This window comes from Coregonus lavaretus, assembly GCF_964263955.1.
Source record: "Coregonus lavaretus genome assembly, chromosome: 26".
NCBI classification, from domain to species: domain Eukaryota; kingdom Metazoa; phylum Chordata; class Actinopteri; order Salmoniformes; family Salmonidae; genus Coregonus; species Coregonus lavaretus.
In genome coordinates this window covers 13,248,276-13,276,066 of record NC_140013.1, presented here as the reverse complement: position 1 = coordinate 13,276,066, position 27,791 = coordinate 13,248,276, and the positions used below count along the sequence as shown (strand labels likewise).

The 27,791-nt window shown below is 42.4% G+C and overlaps 1 protein-coding gene across 2 annotated transcripts in view; it reads right to left on the bottom strand.

Annotated features, from left to right (window-relative positions):
* Positions 1 to 1,356: 1,356 nt before the first annotated feature.
* Positions 1,357 to 27,791, bottom strand: part of LOC311101413 (limbic system-associated membrane protein-like) — a 430,764-nt gene continuing 404,329 nt past the window's right edge. The window contains exons 3-7 of one of the 2 annotated variants that reach the window (XM_084142546.1): positions 24,164 to 24,289; positions 10,533 to 10,664; positions 10,241 to 10,361; positions 1,955 to 2,103; positions 1,357 to 1,597 (exon numbers count right to left, since the gene is read on the bottom strand). In XM_084142546.1, coding sequence (XP_083998672.1) covers positions 1,500 to 1,597; positions 1,955 to 2,103; positions 10,241 to 10,361; positions 10,533 to 10,664; positions 24,164 to 24,289 — 626 coding nt within the window. In that variant the 3' untranslated portion in view covers positions 1,357 to 1,499. The remainder of the gene's footprint in view (positions 1,598 to 1,954; positions 2,104 to 10,240; positions 10,362 to 10,532; positions 10,665 to 24,163; positions 24,290 to 27,791) is intronic. The other variant, XM_084142545.1, reaches the window with a different exon arrangement.

Here is a 27,791-nt window from a genome sequence, read left to right as displayed (position 1 = left end):
TAGAAACCAAATACATCTATGTACCCAACTCAAAGACAAACTAAAACAATCTTATAATTGGAAAGGTACAATAAATGCACAAACTTGACCTTATTAAACCCTTTTAAAAACATTGTTTTCTAGTGGTCTTTACTTGCATGGTGCAAAGTGCTGCTGCCATGGAATACTACAAGTTAATTATCAACAAATTACAGACTTATTTAGAAACATGGACATATTAAATGTGTCTTTATATATAAGGACATTGGATTCAAGTATATACACCATTAAGGGAAATGATTTAAATAAATCCATAAATTATGAATTTCCATATCTCATTATGAAAACACACATACTTGTAAAACATAAAAGAAAAGCACATCATTCATTGGTGTCATACATTTCTATCCAAATTCCAGCAGTATAACTGTGGTAGCTCAACATTTATTGGAGAAAGTTGACAACATAAAAGCTAATATGGCAGGCCATTTCTGAAGCTAAATACAGTTTGCCATAGAGAAACTGAACAGTATATAGTTGGTTTGTAATCATACAAGCAACATATACTGCAACAATAATGACTATTTCTATCATATAGAGAAATACTTTTTAAAAAGTATATACAGTAACGCATCAATATTACGTTTTGTTTGATGTAGGTCCTGAAAGTAGGTCTTATTTTTTGACATAAAGATGAATACACATTTCAAGCGTTTCTATGAGGGTTTGCACTGAGTAGTTCGCCAAAGCATACCTCATGCTAGTCCACAGTTATTGTGCATCCTCATCCTTTGATGTGTCCAAAAATGTGGCAGTTAATATAGAGACAACTAGCCATGTATCTAATGTAGCTGAGGCTATTTGCGCCCGGTTATTATCACTTTACTATTGAAATTAAGTATACCAAATATAACATTGCATGTTCTACTGTTTTTCTGTAATGTTGACTGGAGTATGTTGGCTTTGACATAATGTGTATTATAAATACTTTCAAATCTATTGTTTTGTTTTATATTTTTAAAATTTCAGTTTTTGGACAGATATTGGCGTATTATTGTTTGATAATGCACTGGTTACAATGACCTTTTAGTCTAACAATACAGTCAAATGCCATTAGGAAAGGAACAGTAACTTGAATGTCTCAGTGCTTCTCACAGATATCCATGATTGTTGTACTTGACCTGAAATCCCTGCCATTTGGGAGTTTAGACTTATGTTTTCATGGGGACAAAATACAATGAACCACACCCAATCCTCCCAACCGAAACAAGAGCAATGACAGCAGAAAAGCAAGACTTCAGCATGTTAAAATGGCAATAACTGTTTCATAGAAAAAGCAGTGTTTGTTCCATTTTTTCCATTTCATTTTTTTTTGTTACTAAAACTTATTAATAAGCCCATTCTATCTTCTTATTATCTAGTTTGGTGCATCGAAGCACATCAGGATTTTTGTTACATTAACCAAACAGTCTCAATGTAATAACTGGGTAGGTAATAACAATGGTAGGTTGGTGGTGTTATTAACACTTGAAGAAAAGGCAGGTGATGGAGGCCAGGAGGAGCCACAGTGACTGGGATAGGCAGGCGGAGCCGTTGATGTTTCGACCCGTCCCAGGTCCTGGAGAGAGAGGGAGGGAGGGGGACAGAGGAAGAGAGGTTAAAGACTAACATATTCGTTTTGTTGATGTTTCATTCAATATATGTCACTTCTATGTGATGTAATAATGTGTAAATGTATAATTGTTATGCCTGTCTGAGTCCCTGTCTGAGTATCGGTACTGTTGCTATGACTCTACAGGAATTCATTTGTGTGCAGTGAGTGACATCTGGTGGTCAGACCATGTAATACAGCTTTTTCTAGTCCCACATCTAATAGAATGGGCCTAGAATTCGTAACATTGTCTAATGTGTCTAATTTCAGAGACATTTAATTAAGAGATTTTGGGGGATTGTATATTATTCCAAAGTCACTTACTATAGAGGAAGAGACTAGCATTTTGGATCCCGAGTCTGTTGGTTGCAACACATGTGTAGTTGCCATAGTCCTCCTCTGTAACGTTGGAGATCATCAGGACAGTTGTGGTCCCTACAATCTGGATGCTGATTCCCTGGGCGTTGGATAGCCTGGACAAGACGGTACATCACGTTAGGCATTATAATACAATATGCATAAGACTCAGGACATCTGATTTGTCTGCGACTTTTGTCTTTAGAATACATAGAGTACAGTACTAGTCAGATCGATTCAAAGACAAATTAATGCGAAAATCAATATTCACACAGTTCCTCGCATACATTTACATACAAATAATGAATTATGATAACATCGGTTTGCCTTATCATAGAGTCTATTGACACTGAGTACACACAACATGACATAGACTGACCAGGTGAATCCAGGTGAAAGCTTTGATCCCTTATTGATGTCACTTGTTAAATCCATTTCAATCAGTGTAGATGAAGGGGAGGAGACAGGTTAAAGAAGGACTTTTAAGCCTTGAGACAATTGAGACATGGATTGTGTATGTATGCCATTCAGAGGGTGAATGGGCAAAACAAAATATTTAAGTGCCTTTGAACGGGGTGTGGTGGTAGGGGTCAGGTGTACCGGTTTGTGTCAAGAACTGCAACACTGCTGGGTTCATCACACTGAACAGTTTCCTGTGTGTATCAAGGACATCCAGCCAACAAGAAGCAACTGTGGGAAGCATTGGAGTCAACATGGGCCAGCATCCCTGTGGAACGCTTTCGACACCTTGTAGAGTCCATGCCCCGACGAACTGAGGCTAAGGGCAAAAGGGGGAGGGGCAACTCAATATTGGGAAGGTGTTCATAATGTTTGGTATAGTCAGTATATAATAGATTGTAGAGACACACTTAAGGTAATGTATGAAGGGCTTCAAACTGATCCAACCTTTAACATTCTAATGTGCTAGGATAGCTGAGACTGACTTAAGGGGGCAGTGGGTTTGGTTTTGTGCTGACACACGGTAGTATAAAACATTTGCATAAAAAGGAAAGCCAGTGCACATCATGAGACAGCATAATCTGGTGGCGGGGAAGCAGAAAGTTGAGAAAGTGCTGAGATCCTCCTAGTGGGACACCTTGGGTTGAGCATGGAGGGACTTCAAAACTTTAGTGGGATCGTTCACACCACCAGTGATGATAAGGCCAATGAAGACATGTGGCTCATGTCATGGAAAATGGCATTAGACTGAAATATCAAACCTGGGCCAGGTGACTCCCTAGATACTAAAGGCACTATGGGATTTCAGAGCACATGCATGCTGTTAGATGATTGGGTTTGGTTCTAACAGCACAGCTTGGTATGGTTACATAAGACAGAAAGTTAGTTGAGGCAAAAACGAAAGGAGGGAGGGTAGATAGTTGTTCGGGGTGGACGGGTGGGCATATAATGCAAACGTCTAGCAACCCAAAGGTTACATGTTCGATTCTCATCACGGACAACTTTAGCAACTTTGCAATTACTTACTACTTTTTAGCTACTTTGCAACTACTTAGCATGTTAACTAACCCTTCCTCTAACCCTTTAACCTAACTCCTAACCTTAACCCTAACTTTAAACTCTAAGCCTAACACCTAGCCTAGCTAACATTAGCCACCTAGCTAACGTTAGCCACCTAGCTAACGTTAGCCACAACAAATTGGAATTCGTAACATATCATACTAAATGGAGGAAGACAGATTTACATTTACAATGTTACATCTACCCCCAAGTCCAGGTTGAGCAGTAGGGAATACAACATATCCTGCTATGGTCAGGTCATAAGCAACTGTGTGAAGTCTGAAGCATCCAGTGAATGGATCCAAATAATACCTAGTTCATTGCACCATCATCTTCCACTGGCAGATGGCAGCACATGTCTTTTAAATTACATATTATCTTTAAGAAGCCACAGCCATTCTTTAACAGAAGGACATATTTGATTCCAGCATTGAAAGGGGGAAAAGGGTACAGAGAGGGTGACTGGTTTGAACGGGAATGTGTCAAACAATCAGGCAGACACATCTCATTCTTCGTCTCTCCAGTTTGCATGTGGGTGCATCTAAAGTAGGCTATTATAGGAAACGGTGAGTGACAGAAGTAGGATGTCTACAGGCTGTTGATAAAGGAAATCAACAAGACATGTCGAGTTTTGTAGGTGGCAGGGAAAATGAAAAATGTTCTCAAGAGGTTGTGACAGCAACTCATGTTGATGGGGAGAAACAAAAACGCTTCCCCATATTCAACATTGTTGGAATATCAGGCTCTGAACAGCACAGGAGCCTGAACAAGAACCAACGTATTGTAACTAGCCTGGTTAAACCCGACTGATCTCTACACTCACCATTGTTTCAGTTCACAATGAGTGAGCGCAGTGTCCAGTCAGGGTTAACCAGGCTATACTGTACCACCCTCCTCTTCCCCGAAGACTTTCATGCGGCATAGTTCAGGGCAGGTGCCAAGACGAGGAATGTAATCATAAACTAGAGAGACTAATAGAGGCGCAGGAGGTTCCAGATCAAAGGACCAAGCAGCAGCAACTGTAATGAGCCTCAGAATCCCCAGTAGAGGATTAGGAGGAGTGGGTCAGGCTTGGGAAATGCTAATTGCTAAACTATCAATAAGCACTACAGGATTCCTATACATCAGATGCCACTGGGAGATTGTGTGGAGATCTCAGTGGTAAAGTAGTTCAAATGTAACAGCAGTCGTGGGCAGTCATGACAAGGTCAGTGTTGGTAAGGTTAAAGGAAATTACAGGAAACAAGTTGGGGAACAAGCCTCTTGCAATGTGGAAGTAAATATGCTTGATAAGGTACATTAAGTTCATTGTTAAAGGCAAGACATAAAATCAACTGGCCAAGCATGATTTGATATTATGGTATTGTATTACATTAAGCAAGTATTTGAAGGAGATAAAGTAATAACATGCTACATCATGCAGAGGTAAGGAAGGGAACTTAAAGGAATATTAGAGTTTGAATTGAAAGTTTGGCAGATGTTTTCTGACCTCAAAGGCAGTCTAATGTCAACACAAGTCCACATCCCATGCCATTGGCTGTGTAGATCTAGCTATATTAGTCAACCCCAAATGAAAAGATAAGCACAGCAAATCTGGAAATGATATGGTGCTTATCCTTTCCATTCATTTTGGATTGTGGCATATCGCTGGATCCACAAAAACAGATGGCCTGAGATGTGGATTTTTCTCAAGAAATAACCAAGCCAGGAGTTCAGGGGAACAAAACAACTACAGTAAGATTGTAATCCAGAATGTTCCATGGTTCCTTGAGATGTGTAAAGGTTGTGGGCTCCGCCCGTTCACTCCCAGGCCACACCCATAGTCACTTCCTGGTTTGAGTGGGTGTGTCAGGAAGCCATCTTGACTGTGATGTTGTGGTCAGAAATGTTTGTAACCAAGAAACTCTTCGTAGTTTAAAAGACTAGTTTTTTCAACTCCATACAAGTGAGAACATTCACAAAGACTTGTTTAAGGGATATTGTATTGATTTTCAAAAAAAATATCCTCTGTGGAGTATTGCTTCTGGAACATTTGGAAGGCTTGGTTATTTAGATTTTTGGATTGTGGTTTGATTCTGTATGCCAGCTGATTCATTAGTGAATATACATAATTCTTTACTAGCCAAAACAATTTGACAAGAAGGTATACTCTCCCTTCTAATCGAAATGTTTCCCATTCATGTACAGTAATGTTAGCGCCTTACAGTTAATTCACAAACCTATATGTTAAGAGCCCCGATGCTCTGTCTAAAGGTTAATAATCCTTGTGATGCAGTTTTGGAAACCTTGAACACAACTTAATTATCATCGAAAAACAATTTTACAAATACAAAAGATACACTTACGCGGAGGTGTTTTGCGTTGCATATTTACCTGAACTACGACACTTCCGGAGCTTATGGAAACCCAGGAGGGAACACAAAAATTTTTTTGTCTCGAAGCTGTTACACAAAAAACCTTTGTCGAAATCTGTGATAAAACAGCTAACAGTAAGTCACTGGTGTAACACAGTTTCTCTGGGCCCCCTGCAATGTAGCCATTATAATAATTGAATGTGTCAGCCAGACAGCCACTAACAAAGTAGACAACCGATCGCTGTCCATGGTGCTGAAATTGCAACATGTCTATGCGGCTGCATGCCTATCGAATCGATGATAGGCTTTCTATGGTGCCAGGGCATAGCTTTGCTTTAGCTAATGGATAAATGTTTATTGGTAGGCCTATTTGGTCATCATTTTCTCAGATTAAGCCTAATATTTCACGATGCTATACACGTTGTCGCAATGCTGCCATTTTTTGACTGCTGGCTGGTTGGTGGCAATTATGTAATTGCATTTTCAGTAATTAAAGTTGGAAATTCAAACATTGCAGATTGTCAAATAAATGTTTAATACAACAGAATACCAATCACCTACCAATTGACTTTTTTGAATATACAGCTGTATATAGGCTACCTGAACCTGCATGAACTGAGCCGTCCTCACTCTCTCTCCCAGCTTGGATAGAAAAGTTGTTGTGTGTAAAATCAGTCTATTAATGCCAAATAATACATTAGGTCCACCCTCAAAACACTAGGTTACTAGGGATTGTTTCATTATGCAGTGTACTATCTATAGCTGCAATTTAGGTGCTATTTATAAAAAATTACACATAAAATAACAATGAGGAAAAATGTTGTTGGTTTGAGGATAAATTCAGCCACTATCTATTGTTGAATTCAGCGGGTTTTGTCTGGCTAATAGCCTACACAAATGATGCCTAAATCAAATTAAATCCAACTTGAGAGAATCCCCTGGTCTCCTGAAGTCCTCCTTTTTTGTGTGCAAATGTTTTCACCACGGCCTGTAGGTCTAGGTTGCGGGCCCGACTGTTCTATCATGAGTATTGCCACCCCAGATAGTTTTTCCTGAGACATTGTACATTATACACTGAGTGTACAAAACATAAAGAACACCTTCCTAATATTGAGCAGGTGTTCATAATGTTTTGTACACTCAGTGTATGTCCATTGCACTGCACACAATTTAAACTAAGTCTTGAATGATGCATGCCAAGATATACCAGAGATAAGGGACTATTGATATTGCAACCACACAACTCAAACGACGGTTCACCAGTATGAACGAAAATCGTTTATTTTTGTTCAAAGCCCTCAAGAACGGTTGTCTGCTAAATATGATAACCTGTTTGCATCTGCCAATTTGTATCCAGACAACCTGTCCCCAGAGCTTCCTATATACAGTGGGGGAAAAAAGTATTTAGTCAGCCACCAATTGTGCAAGTTCTCCCACTTAAAAAGATGAGAGAGGCCTGTAATTTTCATCATAGGTACACGTCAACTATCACAGACAAATAGAGAAGAAAAAAAATCCAGAAAATCACCTTGTAGGATTTTTTATGAATTTATTTGCAAATTATGGTGGAAAATAAGTATTTGGTCACCTACAAACAAGCAAGATTTCTGGCTCTCACAGACCTGTAACTTCTTCTTTAAGAGGCTCCTCTGTCCTCCACTTGTTACCTGTATTAATGGCACCTGTTTGAACTTGTTATCAGTATAAAAGACACCTGTCCACAACCTCAAACAGTCACACTCCAAACTCCACTATGGCCAAGACCAAAGAGCTGTCAAAGGACACCAGAAACAAAATTGTAGACCTGCACCAGGCTGGGAAGACTGAATCTGCAATAGGTAAGCAGCTTGGTTTGAAGAAGTCAACTGTGGGAGCAATTATTAGGAAATGGAAGACATACAAGACCACTGATAATCTCCCTCGATCTGGGGCTCCACGCAAGATCTCACCCCGTGGGGTCAAAATTATCACAAGGTGAGTAAAAATCCCAGAACCACATGGGGGGACCTAGTGAATGACCTGCAGAGAGCTGGGACCAAAGTAACAAAGCCTACCATCAGTAACACACTACGCCGCCAGGGACTCAAATCCTGCAGTGCCAGACGTGTCCCCCTGCTTAAGCCAGTACATGTCCAGGCCCATCTGAAGTTTGCTAGAGTGCATTTGGATGATCCAGAAGAGGATTGGGAGAATGTCATATGGTCAGATGAAACCAAAATAGAACTTTTTGGTAAAAACTCAACTCGTCGTGGACCAAGAATGCTGAGTTGCATCCAAAGAACACCATACCAACTGTGAAGCATGGGGGTGGAAACATCATGCTTTGGGGCTGTTTTTCTGCAAAGGGACCAGGACGACTGATCCGTGTAAAGGAAAGAATGAATGGGGTCATGTATCGTGAGATTTTGAGTGAAAACCTCCTTCCATCAGCAAGAAGATGAAACGTGGCTGGGTCTTTCAGCATGACAATGATCCCAAACACACCGCCCGGGCAACGAAGGAGTGGCTTCGTAAGAAGCATTTCAAGGTCCTGGAGTGGCCTAGCCAGTCTCCAGATCTCAACCCCATAGAAAATCTTTGGAGGGAGTTGAAAGTCCGTGTTGCCCAGCAACAGCCCCAAAACATCACTGCTCTAGAGGAGATCTGCATGGAGGAATGGGCCAAAATACCAGCAACAGTGTGTGAAAACCTTGTGAAGACTTACAGAAAACGTTTGACCTGTGTCATTGCCAACAAATGGTATATAACAAAATATTGAGAAACTTTTGTTATTGACCAAATACTTATTTTCCACCATAATTTGCAAATAAATTCATAAAAAATCCTACAATGTGATTTTCTGGAGAAAAAAAATCTCATTTTGTCTGTCATAGTTGATGTGTACCTATGATGAAAATTACAGGCCTCTCTCATCTTTTTAAGTGGGAGAACTTGCAGAATTGGTGGCTGACTAAATACTTTTTTCCCCCACTGTAGTTAATCTCTTTCCGTAAGGTGTTGAGGCCGGGAATTAAGGCGAATGAGAGGCTCAATTAAGGATGTTGCAGAACTGCTGTATTTGAAGCACCACTCCCTTCTGCCCAGTTTCCCTGATGTTGCTACGGCAATCAAGCTATTTTTAACCATCCCTTTAACTGTCGCTTCTGCGGAGAGATCGTTTCCTAAACTAAAACTCATAATGAACTACCTAAGAAGCATTAGGCTCTCGGTCTGATATCCGCTTTTGAACACCTGAGTAAGCTCCACTCATTGCACTGGCGCTGTCGTAGCCTTGACCACGCCATTTGTTTGCTGATATCCTCATTATACTTTCAATCAGTTTAATTTGTTCTTTTTCAAGACCTGGGCACTTTTTCAGTGACATTCCTGAAAGCCAAGAAACAAAGACTTAGCTTCCTAGTACATATGGAAATTAAAAAGGTTTATGAATGAATTACATTTTGGAGGGTTAATGTCAAAATTATTTTTTACATAAAATTAAACCAGTGTAGTAAGTGTATCTTTTGCATTTGTGAAAAACAAAATTGGGATGATAATTAAGTTGAGTGTTAAAGGTTTCCAAAACCGTATCGCAATCAAGGATCAATTGTTTCTATATAGAGCTTTTCACACTTGACCAAATCACCTCAGCTAATCAAAAGGGACGTGAAATGATTGGAGTCAGAAGGGCAAAGTGCTGACTGACCCATTGTTATAAGATAATGGTAGTGAACAATTGAAATATCTGAACAATCATAAATTCTATACTGAGTACATAGACTACTTTTGCTCCTCAATTTATAATGTTTTATCACAAACATCAACTTGACTTAGAGCTTATAAAGACTGTTTAGTTTCTGTAATTTTATTTTCATGAATATTACCATAAACACTTTCACTTTTCTGCTTTGCATAGCCACTGAATATGTTACAGTGAAGCAATCTCAGAGGTGTGCTAAGAGGTGTGCTAAGTGCTAAGGTGTGCTAGTGCTAAGAGGAAAGGAACATGGTTGTCATTGCTTAGCTGGAATATGATCACATACAAATGTCCACCTACAGTTCTCCTCTATAAGTGTCCTCTCTGTCACAGGTGTGAAATTGGTTGCCTAGACAATTTTACATTTTCATTTGACAGGCAGAGGAGTCTGGTGGGAGGAGCTATAGGAGGACGGGCTCATTGTAATGGCTGGAATGGAATTAATGGTATGGAGTCAAACGGGGTTTCCATATGTTTGATCCCATTCTATTCATTCCATTCCAGCCATCACAATGTGCCCATCCTCCTATAGCTCCTCCCACCAGACTCCTCTGCCTGATGATAGGGTAGGCTCTTCCCCCATTGTGACCAAAGGATATGTATTAAAGGGGAAATCTGGGACTCAAACAACCACAAAATGCTTACCTCTTGTCATCTCTGTACCACTCAAACTCTGGTTTGGGCACTGCGGCCGCGTCACACTGAAGAACCCCCATTCGGCCCACCTGGGTTTCAGAGCTCTTGGCATTCTTGATAGCGGGAGGATCTGAGGATTCAATCACAACAGTTCATCTTGGTTATATTTTTTTCCTCTCTGCATAAAACCAATCATCAATTCATGAAAGACACATCATGGATCTCAATGTAGTAAACTGGGCATTATAAAAAAAACATAAGGCCAGGAGAAACAGGAGTCACCCCCCAAAAAGTGACTTACAGTTGACGACAACATTGACGTATTTGACGTCCGGTGTTGCCACGTCATTGCTGGCTTTGCATTCGTAGCGGCCCGCCTGGTTCCTCATGATCCCTGATATATCCAGGTACTCCTCCCCATCTAGAGAATCAGCTGTGGGGAGACACACAGAGAGAGAGAGGGTGAATGGAGGACAGAGGGAAAACAGAATAGCTTCCAGGAAAAGCAGAACACTGATGCCGTCATTACTTCCAATAAGCCTGATTAGCAAATTAATGTCGGACCAAATGTTCGAATGCAGCATCAAATGGACGGACCTGAAACATCAGTTCCTTAACTAGTCACGTATGTCTCCTGAGCTTCTCTCATTTAGCCTATCTACTCTGAATATGGACATATTTCCCAGTCAGATCTAGGAGTGATCAGGATGAGGAGAATACCAAGCATGCGGATAAGACGCTGACTCTGCAGTGCTGTCTTGGGTTGATTAGATACCCGGTACAATTACTACATACATTGCCATTGGATAGCATTGACGAAGGTACCATGGGGTAACATTGACTAAAGCTGTTCACAAACGAAACAATAGTGTACTGTATCAACATTTCTCTTGGCATTTCTAAATGGATATTGATTGATAGGAACAATAGCCTGCAGTGAATGCATGAAGACTCCTGAGACATGTTTAACCTTATAACTAACATGTTTTTTCCAACCCCCCCGCAAATGTGTGTAAGACAGAGACAGTGTCAAAAAAACAAACAGCTAAACCTCCAAATGCCACCGAACCCGACTAAATAAAACAATGGGCACGCCTTAACTGAGCTGACACTCAGGGAGCGAGATCTTCTACCCTGTGAAATTAAGTAACAACCCTGGAACTTGGATATGGAAGGCTGTTCCAAAACAATTTATTTGCTATGTGAACACACACCTACCTTGTCTTCAATAACAAAACAAAAATAAAACTTTTGACATATCACATTTTTCCTATTAGAGACTCTCAAGTTATTCTCATAGATTTGTTTGTGGCTAAATCTGAAATGTGGTCTCAGTAAACATACCTAACAACCTCAATTTCAAGTCTCGAACTGCATAGCAACAGCATTCACAGCTGCATGCCCAATGTATCAAGCTCTTTCTGTGCTACACCCATAGAACTAGAATGCTAGTCATTTACTAGTAATTTAACAGGATCTCTATGGCTACGCCTCTGTTTCTCTGTTTGGTATTATTGTCTGGTGTAGTTCAATGCTCATGAAAAGAGCACTCAGATCAAAGGGTCCTCCTAGCATGGCCACTGCAGCCATATCAAACACACTCAGCATTGACAAAGTAGGATGGAATGGAAAGTAGGATTGAAATCGGTTGCCATGGAAATGTATTGTGGCTGCTTGATCGTTTTATCGTTAAGACATTTGGACTTCACCTGAATATATTTTTATTGAGTGGCTAGAGAGAGAAGAGGACTTGGCTACAATCTACAGTCCTGTAGCTTCCTTACAGTAGCAATCTAGGTAACACTTTATTTGGATAGTGTGTAGAGCAACTACAGATGGACTATCTACAGACTATCAGTAAAATATATACTATCTACTAACCCTTACCCAAGCTCTAACTCTAACCTTAACCTAACCCTAACCTTCACCCTTACCCTAACCCTTATTCTAAACCTAACCCTATCCGTAACCTTAGCAAGCAGGTTTCCATCTACAGAGGGAAAATCCGGACTATCCTAATAAAGTGTGACCAAAATTATTATAATAATGCAACTAATAGTGAACTGGAAACATTAAGTCAATAACTCAGCAGGGTCCAGAGACAACTGTGTCATGAATATGACCAGATTTATTGTTTAATTAATAACTCTATTAAATAAAAAATGTCCCCCAGGAGGCTTGAGCAGCCTCATGATAAACACTGTTATCTCTTTACATGCACATTAAGTATTAACTCTCAGAACCAAAGTAATGATGAAAAATAGGCTTACCTTCACCAGGAAAGAACCTGTTTCTATAGCTATTCTACAGTGGGGAAAAAAAGTATTTAGTCAGCCACCAATTGTGCAAATTCTCCCACTTAAAAAGATGAGAGAGGCCTGTAATGTTCATCATAGGTACACGTCAACTATGACAGACAAAATGAGAAAAAAAAATCCAGAAAATCACATTGTAGGATTTGTAATGCATTTATTTGCAAATTATGGTGGAAAATAAGTATTTGGTCAATAACAAAAGTTTCTCAATACTTTGTTATATACCCTTTGTTGGCAATGACACAGGTCAAAGGTGGTCCTCTGTAGCTCAGCTGGTAGAGCACGGCGCTTGTAACGCCAAGGTAGTGGGTTCGATCCCCGGGACCACCCATACACAAAAAAATGTATGCACGCATGACTGTAAGTCGCTTTGGATAAAAGCGTCTGCTAAATGGCATATTATATTATATTATATAAACGTTTTCTGTAAGGTTTTCACACACTGTTGCTGGTATTTTGGCCCATTCCTCCATGCAGATCTCCTCTAGAGCAGTAATGTTTTGGGGCTGTCGCTGGGCAACACGGACTTTCAACTCCCTCCAAAGATTTTCTATGGGGTTGAGATCTGGAGACTGGCTAGGCCACTCCAGGACCTTGAAATGCTTCTTACGAAGCCACTCCTTCGTTGCCCGGGCGGTGTGTTTGGGATCATTGTCATGCTGAAAGACCCAGCCACGTTTAATCTTCAATGTTCTTGCTGATGGAAGGAGGTTTTCACTCAAAATCTCACGATACATGGCCCCATTCATTCTTTCCTTTACACGGATCAGTCGTCCTGGTCCCTTTGCAGAAAAACAGCCCCAAAGCATGATGTTTCCACCCCCATGCTTCACAGTAGGTATGGTGTTCTTTGGATGCAACTCAGCATTCTTGGTCCTCCAAACACGACGAGTTGAGTTTTTCCCAAAAAGTTCTATTTTGGTTTCATCTGACCATATGACATTCTCCCAATCCTCTTCTGGATCATCCAAATGCACTCTAGCAAACTTCAGACGGGCCTGGACATGTACTGGCTTAAGCAGGGGGACACGTCTGGCACTGCAGGATTTGAGTCCCTGGCGGCGTAGTTTGTTACTGATGGTAGGCTTTGTTACTTTTGTCCCAGCTCTCTGCAGGTCATTCACTAGGTCCCACCTTGTGGTTCTGGGATTTTTGCTCACCTTGTGATAATTTTGACCCCTTGGGGTGAGATCTTGCATGGAGCCCCAGATCGAGGGAGATTATCAGTGGTCTTGTATGTCTTCCATTTCCTAATAATTGCTCCCACAGTTGATTTCTTCAAACCAAGCTGCTTACCTATTGCAGATTCAGTCTTCCCAGCCTGGTGCAGGTCTACAATTTAGTTTCTGGTGTCCTTTGACAGCTCTTTGGTCTTGGCCATAGTGGAGTTTGGAGTGTGACTGCTTGAGGTTGTGGACAGGTGTATTTTATACTGATAACAAGTTCAAACAGGTGCCATTAATACAGGTAACAAGTGGAGGACAGAGGAGCCTCTTAAAGAAGAAGTTCCAGGTCTGTGAGAGCCAGAAATCTTGCTTGTTTGTAGGTGACCAAATACTTATTTTCCACCATAATTTGCAAATAAATTCATAAAAAATCCTACAATGTGATTTTCTGGATTTTTTTCCTCAATTTGTCTGTCATAGTTGACGTGTACCTATGATGAAAATTACAGGCCTCTCTCATCTTTTTAAGTGGGAGAACTTGCACAATTGGTGGCTGACTAAATACTTTTTTCCCCCACTGTATCCCTGTGTGGATTCAGCAGGTATAAGTCACTGCTTTCCATGGGCCCCACGGGGAATGGAAAAGTGATTGATTTGGAGCGTGCACATTAAAAATCACATGATGGCACAGCCTTACAACTCTATGCTAATCCAGTGAGTGAGAAACCCAATGAGGTGGGAGAGAATGGAGTGCACATTTCTTATTTCACAAAATCATCTTAGATTGTCAGAGCAATAAATCAGTTTGAGTTGCGTGAAAAAAGAAAGAGGAATGAGAGACAGAGAGAGAGAGAGAGAGAGAGAGTGGGAAAGAAAGAGAGGAATTCCAAATCACAGACATTGAGAGTTTGTGTGGGTGTGCATGTTTTTGTACGTGGCTGTGTGTGAACTGTAGAAAATTGAAGACTGAGGTGTGTGTTTGTGTGTGTGTGTGTGTGTGTGTGTGTGTGTGTGAGAGAGTGTGTCTATGCCTGTATCCTGTTCTGACTGTGTATACAAGTGTAAGACATAAATAGGTGCTCTATACCATTCTCCCCCTAAAGTCCTGGGCTTACTCAGTTAAAAACAAAGCCAATGATCTTCACTTGACGCAGACAGACCCCTAGGAGAACTGTCCAAGACCATCCTGTTGAGCGGCTAGCTCTGCCTAGCATTGCTAAACATCCCTCTTCACTTTAGCTTATTGTGAATACAGGAGAAGGTTTAAGGTCCAAGACAAGGCATTCAGCACCACACTTCTCAAACTTGCTTTGAGCCCGGATGTACTTTAGATAGGCCCTACATCTATCTATCTTGCTAAGCTGCAAACGCATGATAAGCTATGACAATTAAATCAACTATTTCCACTTCATGACTCTCACCCATTTATAATGAACAGTGTTTATTATGAAAACGGAACTTAAAACCTCCCTATGAAAATAGCACTTAAAATTCAACTTTGATGAAAAGCTAAATTTTGCTCGTGCCATCCTTTAATTTATTGTGTTGCAACACTGAAAGACAATGCATATAATTATTTTCCAACAAATTCTAGTTCTGAATGAAAGGCGTACGTCCCTAGGGCTATCGAGCACCAGGATTTGGGAGCCTCACACTCATAAATGTGTGGTGAAAGGTTATTTGCATTGAGCCGCATTACTTTGGGTTTGTCTCAACAGCTGACCACAACAGAGAAGGAGAGGGCTTCCAACCACAGGGGGCTGCTGAGGGGAGGACAGTTCATAATAATTGCTGGAACGGCATAAATGGAATGGTATCAAACACATCCATGTATTCCGTTCCAGCCATTACTATGAGCCATCCTCCCCGATTAAGGTGCCACCAACCTCCTGTGCTCCCAGCCCACTACCACCTCCCCACCACTCCCCCAGACACACACACACACACACACACACACACACACACACAGAGTCCTCTGTGCTAGGAGGGAGCTGAGTGCCAGCAGCATTATACAACTCATCTCAGAATGAATCAGATGGGATTGGGTAGGTCAGCTCTAATCCTGGTCACATTAGCATGGAATCACAGAAATTCCACTCACGTTTGAGCCTCGTACTGCAGCACGGAATGCCCGCCTAGCCAAAAGAGCCCTTATATTTCTGATTATGTTTCCTTGAACAGGGTAGTTCAAGTGTGTGATTGTGTGTGTGTCTGTTGGCGAGCCAGTGTTTTTGACAGACCTTTCATAAGGGAACTAGAAGGCAGATTTGAGACACTATAGTGAGCAAAGCACAAACCATCAGTGAGGAGAGACTCAGCATCACATAGCGGCGCAACTGCAGTTGGCAACTAAATGCTAATTTGCATGATCATGCATTATTCATGAGCATCATTTACCACTGTGCGAAATGTTACATTTATTTTGTGAATACTAATTTATGTTAAGCAGTTGATTTCGGGAGAACTTGGGGAGAATGGCACAAATGGCTCTGGAACATTTCTTTTCTTTTGTCAACACTACTTTCTAAGTGTTTTCAAATGGAAAAGGCTCGGCTTTCTCTTTCCCTAACACATGGAATCAATCTTTTTGTCAGGCCAGTGTCTGATTTAGATGATGAGGGGTCAATACATAATTACCCCAGTCTGTTCTTTAAGACTCTTAGTGGGAAGATAATGAATAAATGACTGAGCTAAAGCACCACCCATCTTTAGCATTCTTTTGGTCAAGTCAGCAGATATAGCGCCAACCAAAATGACAACAACCACATGCTTTAGGGAAACATTTTAACCTCAATGAAAGACCACTCTTAGATAAAGCCTAAAACCATTTTACAGATATCATTCCCATTAGTGCAGGCTTGCCGTATCACGCTTATCAGCGCATCAGATAAACAAATCTATTTTATTGAATCATTTTTATTTATTTTTATTTCACCTTTATTTAACCAGGTAAGCCAGTTGAAAACAAGTTCTCATTTACAACTGCGACCTGGCCAAGATAAAGCAAAGCAGTGCGATAAAAACAACAACAACACAGAGTTACATATGGAATAAACAAAACGTACAGTCAATAACACAATAGAAAATCTATATACAGTGTGTGCAAATGTAGTAAGTTATGGATGTAAGGCAATAAATAGGCCATAGTGCAAAATCATTACAATTTAGTATTAACACTGTAGTATTAACATGTGCAGAAGATGATGTGCAAATAGAGATACTGGGGTGCAAATGAGCAAAATAAATAACAATGTAAATAACAATATGGGGATTAGGTAGTTGGGTGGGCTATTTACAGATGGGCTGTGTACAGGGGCAGTGATCGGTAAGGTGTTCTGACAACTGATGCTTAAAGTTAGTGAGGGAGATAAGAGTCTCCAGCTTCAGAGATTTTTGCAGTTCGTTCCAGTCATTTGCAGCAGAGAACTGGAAGGAATGGCGGCCAAAGGAGGTGTTGGCTTTGGGGATGACCAGTGAGATATATCTGCTGGAATGCATACTACGGGTGGGTGTTGTTATGGTGACCAATGATCAAAGATAAGGCGGGGATTTGCCTAGAAGTGATTTATAGATGACCTGGAGCCAGTGGGTTTGGCGACGAATATGTAGTGAGGGCCAGCCAACGAGAGCGTACAGGTCACAATGGTGGGTAGTATATGGGGCTTTGGTGACAAAACGGATGGCACTGTGATAGACTACATCCAATTTGCTGAGTAGAGTGTTGGAAGCTATTTTGTAAATGACATCGCCGAAGTCAAGGATCGGTAGGATAGTCCGTTTTTTAAGAGGGCATGTTTAGCAGCATGAGTGAAGGAGGCTTTGTTGCGAAATAGGAAGCCGATTCTAGATTTAACTTTGGATTGGAGATACTTAATGTGAGTCTGGAAGGAGAGTTTACGGTCTAACCAGACACCTAGGTATTTGTAGTTGTCCACATATTCTAAGTCTGACCCGCCGAGAGTAGTGATTCTAGTCGGGCGGGCAGGTGCAAGCAGCGTTCGATTGAAGAGCATGCATTTAGTTTTACTAGCGTTTAAGAGCAGTTGGAGGCCACGGAAGGAGTGTTGTATGGCATTGAAGCTCGTTTGGAGGTTTGTTAACACAGTGTCCAATGAAGGGCCAGATATATACAACACTGCGTAGAGGTGGATCTGAGAGTCACCAGCAGCAAGAGCGACATCATTGATATACACAGAGAATAGAGTCGGCCCGAGAATTGAAACCTGTGGCACCCCCATAGAGACTGCCAGAGGTCCAGACAACAGGCCCTCCGATTTGATACATTGAACTCTATCTGAGAAGTAGTTGGTGAACCAGGCGAGGCAGTCATTTGAGAAACCAAGGCTATTTAGTCTGCCAATAAGAATGCGGTGATTGACAGAGTCAAAAGCCTTGGCCAGGTCGATGAAGATGGCTGCACAGTACTGTCTTTTATCAATCACAGTTATTATATAGTTTAGGACCTTGAGCGCGGCTGAGGTGCACCCATGACCAGCTCGGAAACCAGATTGCATAGCGGAGAAAGTACGGTGGGATTTGAAATGGACGGTGATCTGTTTGTTAACTTGGCTTTCAAATACTTTCGAAAGGCAGGGCAGGATGGATATAGGTCTGTAACAGTTTGGATCTAGAGTGTCAATAATAGACTCCACATTATTCCAGCATGGCTTCTAATTTCCTGAGTCTTTATGGATTGGTCAAATAGCGTTCCCTTGGGACACGCTCTTTGTGTTGACCAAGGACACTCAGGTCACATCATCCTTAGCACATCCCATGATGCACCACGTTGTGGTCACAAAGGCCTGGAGGGGAGCTGTGAGTGATGATGGGAGAGAGTCACACAGCAACAAGTGTGCCTCTTCTTACTCAGTGTGGCTGGATGGTGCTAATGGTGTGTGTGTGTGTGTGTGTGTGTGTGTGTGTGTGTGTGTGTGTGTGTGTGTGTGTGTGTGTGTGTGGAGGGGATAAACCTCCAGTGACAGTGGACAGGTCTGGGATCAGCTGCAGTGCCAGATGTGGAACTCTCTCTCTGTCTCTGTGATCCCTGGGGGGAGCACTTAATCCCCTCGCACAAGCAGCCCTCTACATGTGTCAAAACCGCTGCCAGGGCTGAACCTGAGCCACCCTGACAAGGGCCTGTCACATCTCACAGGTCACAGCCTTCTCAGGGACAGCCTGGAGAATGTCAGCAAGGCACTGCCTGTTTCCTGCACTGAACACGGAGGAGTAGTGAGCCCTCCATGAACATGCAAGTCAGGGACCTTGGGATTGTGTGACTAGTTCTGGGAAGTGCTCTACTTCAATCTCAGGGCTGACAGAGGTGGGGACTCTGGCGTGTGTAGCATTCTGAGCTGTGGTGGACAGGATGAGTGGTGTATTGTTGAGACCTAGTCCAAGTCACTCATAGTATAGAGAATGGCAGGGACAGTCTGGGACCAGAAATAGGCCTGGGCATCTCTAACACACCGGCCCATTTTTTCCCCTCGAGGCCCCCACACCGGCCCATTTTTTTTCATTGAGTCCCCCATGACTATCCAAATAATTATAATTTTGTTAAAAAACAACAACAATTTAGACAGGCCCACTGGGTTAAAGATGGACCAGCCCATCTGGTATTTGCCAGAATTGCCCTATGGCCAGTCCATCCTGGAGCATGGCTGGTTTCAGAGTAGTATGGGGAGAACACTCTTAAGTATTTAACAGCAGGATGTTGTTTTAGAAGAAATGTCCATCTAATCTGAGTTTAACACCCCTGTCTGAGCATTTGGTTAATTAGTTTGACTAGATGTTTACTAATGTGCAGTACATTTTACATTTTTGTAATTTAGCAGACACGTTTATCAAGAGCGACTTACAATTAGTGCATTCATCTTAAGATAGCTAGGTGAGACAACAACACATCACAATCGTATCAAGTACATTTTCCCTCAACAAAGTACACCACAAGATGTAAGCCGATTTGCAAGAATAATTCATGTGCAAGAATAAGTCTGGATGTTTGGAGGGGCAAGCCATCATCCCTGCTTGTCCAGATGTGTGAGTTATTCTCATCAGTACAACAGAGGTTGATCCAGGCTATACCCCTGCAGCATTAAATGAGTGCCAAAAGGCATTATATCAGGGGTGGGAACTTCAAATGCATAATTTAACATTAATTAACTGCGCTCAGCTCTTGAATTATCTAATGATGTGAGTGATCACACATTTAATGAGATCTCTTATTTGCATACTTAAACATAGCTCCCCCCCTCAAAAAGCCATGTACCACCGATGTCTGTGAGTGGCTTCCCATAGCACAAAGCGTGTAATGAGGAGCACCAAAGGGCATGTATATTTCATACTTGTCTGACTTCTATTTTGGTGGTCCGGGAAGCACGCACTCAAAGATTCCTTGCTTGACCAAGAGTTCCACTTTCTTTGCAGCATTCTCAGTGTGGTGCCTTCCGCCCCATGCCTGTGACCTTTACAGATACTTCAGAAATAAACAATGGTGGGGAAGACTGAGGCAGAGCACAGGCCCAGAACAAACGGACGCTGTGCGCCTTGCTCTATTGATCGCATCCCCACAAACAGACAGCCCAGCAATGTTCTGCTTCCCAGTCAATCTGGGACAACAACATCCCACGTCCTCAATGAATACAACTATTGGCATAAAATGCAATTGCTGACACTGTCTTACTTATAATCCCAATGTGTGTAAAGCGTGGAAATCTCTAAAATATCTGAATAAATAGCACATACTATTGCTAAGCCTGCATTTTCCCTGTATCTGCATCTTTTCAGGAAGGAAAATAGGTGAAGGGATAGAATTTGGGAGGGAGACAACAGACTAATGTCATGGTTTCTGTCTGGAACTCTGGAAACCGAATAGTGGCGATCCCAGACCATGCAGGGAGAGCTGAAATAGAAAGTGACGGTTCTTTCATCCAATCCATCATTTTAAGTCATGTTACGTTTCAATTGTGCTCTCTGTTATACTCCGCTAGAATAATGAAGAGGCACTTCTCTGTCAATCTGACAAGTCTGAAAGAATAATATCAATCTTGACTTGAAAAGTGGGGCCTCGTGTGTTTTTCTACCTTTCCATTGCATCTGCTTTTCATTAGAAGCAAACATTCCAATTATAAACTAATTATCTGCTTGGTAACAAACGATCAGGCAACAAAACGAGAGCTAAAAATGAGTGAGGAACAGTGCCTGTTTTGCATGTTATTTTGGCATTTATACGTGTCAGTTTGCAAACAATGTAAAAAACATAATTAAAAAAATAATTGAGTTAATAAAGCCACATACAAACTTGGTCTCTTTTTTGCTTTCTTGAGTAAGGCAGCTCCAAAATGCAGGTGTTTCAGCCTAGCTCAGTGCTTTCTGTAGTGGTGGGGCAGCCAGTGGAAAATACGGAGCGTAGGGGCTGGTAATGTTCTCTAGTTGCGCCGTGATTGGCTCAGTGTTCTGTCACTCATGGGGACACTACCTCACCGCCAAATCTAAGGGTAGAGCTAAAGAATTCAAGCCCCTTGGGTGCTGCCATAGAGTTACATTAGAAGTGCCCATCCAAGAAGGCTCAAGGTCATTGGCCACAGATAAAATGACGTCAAATCACGTTATATCTACAGCAGCTTTGATTGGACTGATCATTTCAACATCATACTTTCAAAATCGTAGCTAGCAAGCTAGCAGTCATCATTATGAATCAAATCAACAATCTACTGGCAAATCCTTTTTAATCCTTGTCAAATTAAGAGAAATAATGAAGAGAAATTATAGATAAAACATATCGGTGCTCATCGGCCATTGGACATAAACATTACACAAGTTGGAAATCGCAAATTCAACAATGAGTGGTTTGGAAGGAATCAGTGGCTAACTGCAAGCATTGCAAAGCAATCACTAGCCTGCTATTCAGTGGAGTGGGTGTGTGGTCCCAAGTCTGGGTTTAAGGGTCTCTTTTCCAAGCTTAAAAGGATAAACATTCAACATTTGGCCATGCTGTCAAGCCAGCATGACTTCTGTCGCGCTCAAAACAACTGAAAACTCAGAACTGGGAAATCTAATTTCAGTGAGTTCAAGACAACTGGGAACTCGGAAGAAAACGAGCTCCGACTGGGAAAACGAGCTCCGACTGGGAAAATGAACAGTCATCCAAGTCGGGAACTCAGGCCTCTTTCTAGAGCTCCGACCTGAAGATCACTGACGTCATCATGATTCGACCTGGTTTTCCAAGTTCCCAGTTGTTTTGAAAGCACCATAAATCCAGAGAATGCCAGACTTTGATGACAAAGTTTGATGACAAAATCTGCCCACGAAGGACCGCCACGCCACCTTCCTGTTCAAGTGAGCACAGCACAACAAGGTGAGTCAAAAAATGTATTGTATACTGCTGCATAAATGATGTAATATGCCAGGGAGATTAGTATACTGTAGCTAAGAAAGTAATACTAAGTGTATGTTGTGTACTAAGCTGTTAGTAGCCCATGTGCCTCACCCTAATAATTTGGTCCTGTTTCCCCTCCTAATTTCGCCTACTGTTCTGACTTGGTGGTGCACATGTAGCCTATAGCCTGTTTTAGAGAAATGTAATCATTGAATATTGTAAGAGCTTTCATTGTCTGCTTATATGCCCCCTTTATTTATCCTACGGTTCTGACTTGGTGTACAGGGAGAATACTGTAAGAACGGCCCATGTTCTGAATTCTGTCACTGTACATTTCAAAAGTGCTGAACAAATTGTTATATTGACTACGTCAGTCCTAGCTCGCTCATTAATGTCTTAATCAAAATTACGGATTGCCTCTAATCTGCTCGTCGTCCCCTTATGCCATAGTTTGTACATCTCAATTGTCAGTAGAAACCACATTTGTTTAAACAAGTCAGCCATATCAGCTGTTTTTTTTAAAGGCAGTAAATGAGGCTGAATGAACTGTTTCTCTGCCAGACAAGGATCCTCTGATAGCCAGGTGTAGCAGTGGTAAGGTGTTGGGACTGATGTTGGGACTCGGCTGTTGGGACAGCTTTATGTAGGCCCTAACAGTGTGTGGGCACCGTTTGTCACAGTTATAGAGCAATTCATGTATTGTTTAGTGTTGTGTTGTGTAGTGGATTTGCTGGCTTGCATCTAAACATTTTGTTTTTTATTTGCCCCATCAAGATTTACATGCTAAAATCGCCACTGGTGAGGAATCTCTGAATATCTCACCTCAGCCGACCCTGTTGAACAAAGTAGAAGGCTAATCAAAGCAGACACCTCCAGGCAGTATTTTATTACCTATCAAATAAATACCTTTTTGGTGTAATACAAATGCAGTCGGACGAAAATGCACTGCTTTTTGTAATATATTATCCAAGTCGTTAGATGTTAACATTCCTTTTGCCTTTCTAAGACTCACGTTAAAGTGGAAATCCGGGATTCAAAAAACAACAAAGCGCCACCCCGCCACTTGTTGTGGTAAACAGCTGAGGGATTGGGCTGGAAAAATGTAACCACTATCAAAATCATAGACAGAGCCATCGATGAGATCAAAATTATAGTTTTAACCATGTTTTGAAGCTGTACAGTGTTTTCTTACAAATACATTGTTTACAAACAATGGAGTAAAACAAGCTTATATTTTGGGTTCGAAAAGGGTCCAACAGTTAAACTAAGCTCATTAGGCATTTATAAGTTATATTCTTAAAGAATCAATTGCTATACATCACTACACTAAAAGTCCAAAAATTGATGCACCAATTCCGGATTGCCCTTTTAAGAGGGACTCCCACAAAGGTTTGAGTGGCAGTTTGATAGCAAAACATTAACATTTGAAAATGGAGTATTGGAAAATGAAATTCCTGGGATAATTGGTTGTAATGGTTCGTTTTAGAGCAAACACAACAACATATTGGTTTCATTATTGCAATTCGTTAGAGGGCTTTCACTTGAAAGAAATTGCATTGGCAAATCATCGAGTTCTGTGTATGAATGAAGGGGGAGTGTGAGAAGCTTCAGGTGTGTCTCAGTAACGCACATGTGTTCTTCAGGCATGCACATCACAATGAGATGATCACTACCTTTGGGGAACAAGGCAAACCAACCGTGTTGACCACATCCACAGGGAGACAACAACATTAAGCAACAGGACATCATTACATTAAGTCTACCATCTTTCTCTTTCTTCCTTTCGGTCTCTCTATCTCTCTCTTTCGCTCTCTCTTTCTCTCTCTCAGAAATAATAAGCATCCTCTATAACTGAAATAAACCTAAAGAATTGACTGGAGGGTTACACATAAAATAATCCTAAACCATGAAGCAACAAGGACGAATACCACGTTTCATTTTAAACACAGGAACCCTCGCCCAACTCACAACCCTCCCCTGCATGTCTGAGACCACAGATATACAGTGATAAGCAACAATGATGAAATGCTGCCCTTTGATAAGAGTGAAATGCTGCTGGGTGCTTATTGGCTCTTACCTGATGGATTGAGCAGTCGCCAGGTGATTGATGGATCTGGCCTCCCATTGGCTAGACAACTCAATGTCACATTGCTGCCTTCGTTCACAGTGATGTCTTCCGAAACTTTGTAAATGTTTGCCGGAACTGTAAGAGAAAGTGGCATTGGTCATTGTTTATTAATGTAGTAGTAAAAACATGGAGAGTAATATTTAATCTGAAGCAGATATAGTGGTTGTAAAAACAGATATGAATGATTCTAATATAAGTACAAGCATTTTCTATGGTAGGGTTTGAGTCTTCCTAAGAACTGTGTAATGGATTTTCAAAGGCAAGAATTGGAACCACAATGTAGTATTACAGTGAATGAAGTGTATGGTTTATGAAATATTCAAATACTACAAAATGATGTCAAATGTCAACAACATTATGCAAACGACTGCGGCATGAACATAAGTCTTTATAATACATTTGTCGCTGTGGCATAGGCTACCTGTCACTTTTTCAGTATAGTTGAATGCAAAGGTTTGAATTCAAAAGTATTGCAATGTTAATTCAACAAGTGAAAAGGAAAGTTGAGAAGCAACTTCAAATGGAAAAGTTTCTGTACCTCAACCCAATCCATTACCCACCAAAAGATTAAATGAACTGAAATGCTAGGTGCATGACTTTGACTGATGTTCAAAGAAAGCCGAACGTTTGTCATCTGAATGTAATGTTTAATCGGCCTTCTACCTCTCAATTCTGATTTACTCTGCCCCGAAACAAATAAAACAGGGAACGTATTACTCAGATAAAATTGCTCTGACAAATTAAGAAAGCGAGGTGCACTCCATTTTCACATTGGTCAGCAATTCAACTGTAATCAATCTGAGTGCACAGAGAGGGCATACAGACATCATTGTGAATTTCAAAACTGTGGGTGGATGGAGGCGAGGTGTTGTACACGCATATCTTTGCTAGAAGCTAATGACCAATGACTTGTCAATGATGAATGGGGCAAAATACATAGAGTAATACAGAAACATATTCCATATTATTGTAGTGTCACGCCCTGACTCTAGGGACTTGTATTGGTTGAGTCAGGATGTGTATTTTCTGTGTTGGGTTTGTCTATGTTAGTTTCTAGATCGTTTAGATCTATGTTGGCCAGGGTGGTTCCCAATCAGAGGCAGCTGTAGCTCGTTGTCTCTGATTGGGGTCCATACTTAGGTAGCCTGTTGGCACTAGTGGGGGTGGGATCTTGTTCCGTAAATGTATGTTGTTTGTATGCTACCTTGGACTTCACGTTTCGTTTGTTGTTTTGTTGTGTGTTTAGTCGTTAATAAATATGAATGCATATCACGCTGCGCCTTGGTCCTTCTCGTCCGTAAACGATCGTGACAGAAGATCCCACCAATCCTCGATAAAGCAGCGTGACGAGGAGAGAGGATGGACTTGGGAGGAGATGAGAGAGAGTCTGGCAAGGGGGCCATGATGACGGTGGAGAGACAAGCCCAAAAAAATGTTTTGGGGGGGGCTCACGCCGTGGACGACGAGGCAGCAGGAGGCCGCGATAGAGCGGTTCAGCCGTTTAGCAGAGGAGGCCGCCAGATTAAGGGGGTCATTGGTTCAGAGGGAACAGAAGGAAAGTGTAGAGGCACGGCGAGAGGAGCTGGTTAGGCAGCAGAAGGATTAATAGTGGGGGTTAATGAAGGAACCCAGTCCCGCTCCTCGCACAAATCAAGTGGTGCGTGTCGCCAGTCCGGTCCGGCCCGTTCCTGATTCCCGCACTAAGCCAGTGGTGGGTGTTCCCAGTATGGTTCGGCCCGTTCCTGCTCCTCGCATCAAGCCAGTGGTGCGCATCGCCAGCCCGGTCCGGCCTGTTCCTGTCCCTCGCACCAAGTCAGTGGTGCGCGTCGCCAGCCCGGCCCGGCCTGTTCCTGCCCCGTGCACCAAGCCAGCGGTGCGCGTTGCCAGCCCGGTCCGACCTGTTCCTGTCCCTCGCACCAAGTCAGTGGTGCGCGTCGCCAGCCCGGCCCGGCCTGTTCCTGCCCCGTGCACCAAGCCAGTGGTGCGCGTCGCCAGCCCGGTCCGACCTGTTCCTGTCCCTCGCACCAAGCCAGTGGTGCGCGTCGCCAGCCCGGCCCGGCCTGTTCCTGCTCCCCGCACCAGGCCAGTGGTGCGCGTCGCCAGTCCGGTACGGCCTGTTCCTGCTCTCCGCACCAAGCCAGTGGTGCGCGTCGCCAGTCCGGTACGGCCTGTTCCTGCTCTCCGCACCAAGCCAGTGGTGTGCGTCGTCAGCCCAGTCCGGCCCGTTCCTACTCCCCGCACCAAGCCAGTGGTGCGCGTCGTCAGCCCAGTCCGGCCTGTTCCTGCACCCCGCACCAAGCCAGGGGTGCGCATCGTCAGCCCAGTCCGGCCCGTTCCTGCTCCCCGCACCAAGCCAGTGTTGCGTGTGTCTAGTCCGGCACGGCCCGTGCCTGTTCCACCGGTGCCTGGTCCAGCTCCGGTCAGCGGCTCCACTCCGGAGCCAGAGCAATCCGCTCCACCGGGGTCCAGTCCAGCTCCGGCCAGCGGCTCTACTCCGGAGCCGGATCCGACTCTAGGGACTTGTATTGGTTGAGTCAGGGTGTGTATTTTCTGTGTTGGGTTTGTCTATGTTAGTTTCTAGATCGTTTAGATCTATGTTGGCCAGGGTGGTTCCCAATCAGAGGCAGCTGTAGCTCGTTGTCTCTGATTGGGGTCCATACTTAGGTAGCCTGTTGGCACTAGTGGGGGTGGGATCTTGTTCCGTAAAGGTATGTTCTTTGTATGCTACCTTGGACTTCACGTTTCGTTTGTTGTTTTGTCGTGTGTTTAGTCGTTAATAAATATGAATGCATATCACGCTGCGCCTTGGTCCTTCTCGTCCGTAAACGATCGTGACATGTAGAAGTTGAACAAGTAGCTCAATGCTTACAAATGCACATATACTGCATATGTCCAAATACCACTCTCAGGTACAGTGAGGGAAAAAAGTATTTGATCCCCTGCTGATTTTGTACGTTTGCCCACTGACAAAGAAATGATCAGTCTATAATTTTAATGGTAGGTTTATTTGAACAGTGAGAGACAGAATAACAACAAAAAAATACAGAAAAACTCATGTCAAAAATGTTATAAATTGATTTGCATTTTAATGAGGGAAATAAGTATTTGACCCCATCTCAATCAGAAAGATTTCTGGCTCCCAGGTGTCTTTTATACAGGTAACGAGCTGAGATTAGGAGCACACTCTTAAAGGGAGTGCTCCTAATCTCAGTTTGTTACCTGTATAAAAGACACCTGTCCACAGAAGCAATCAATCAATCAGATTCAAAACTCTCCACCATGGCCAAGACCAAAGAGCTCTCCAAGGATGTCAGGGACAAGATTGTAGACCTACACAAGGCTGGAATGGGCTACAAGACCATCGCCAAGCAGCTTGGTGAGAAGGTGACAACAGTTGGTGCGATTATTCGCAAATGGAAGAAACCCAAAAGAATTGTCAATCTCCCTCTGCCTGGGGCTCCATGCAAGATCTCACCTCGTGGAGTTGCAATGATCATGAGAACGGTGAGGAATCAGCCCAGAACTACACGGGAGGATCTTGTCAATGATCTCAATGTAGCTGGGACCATAGTCACCA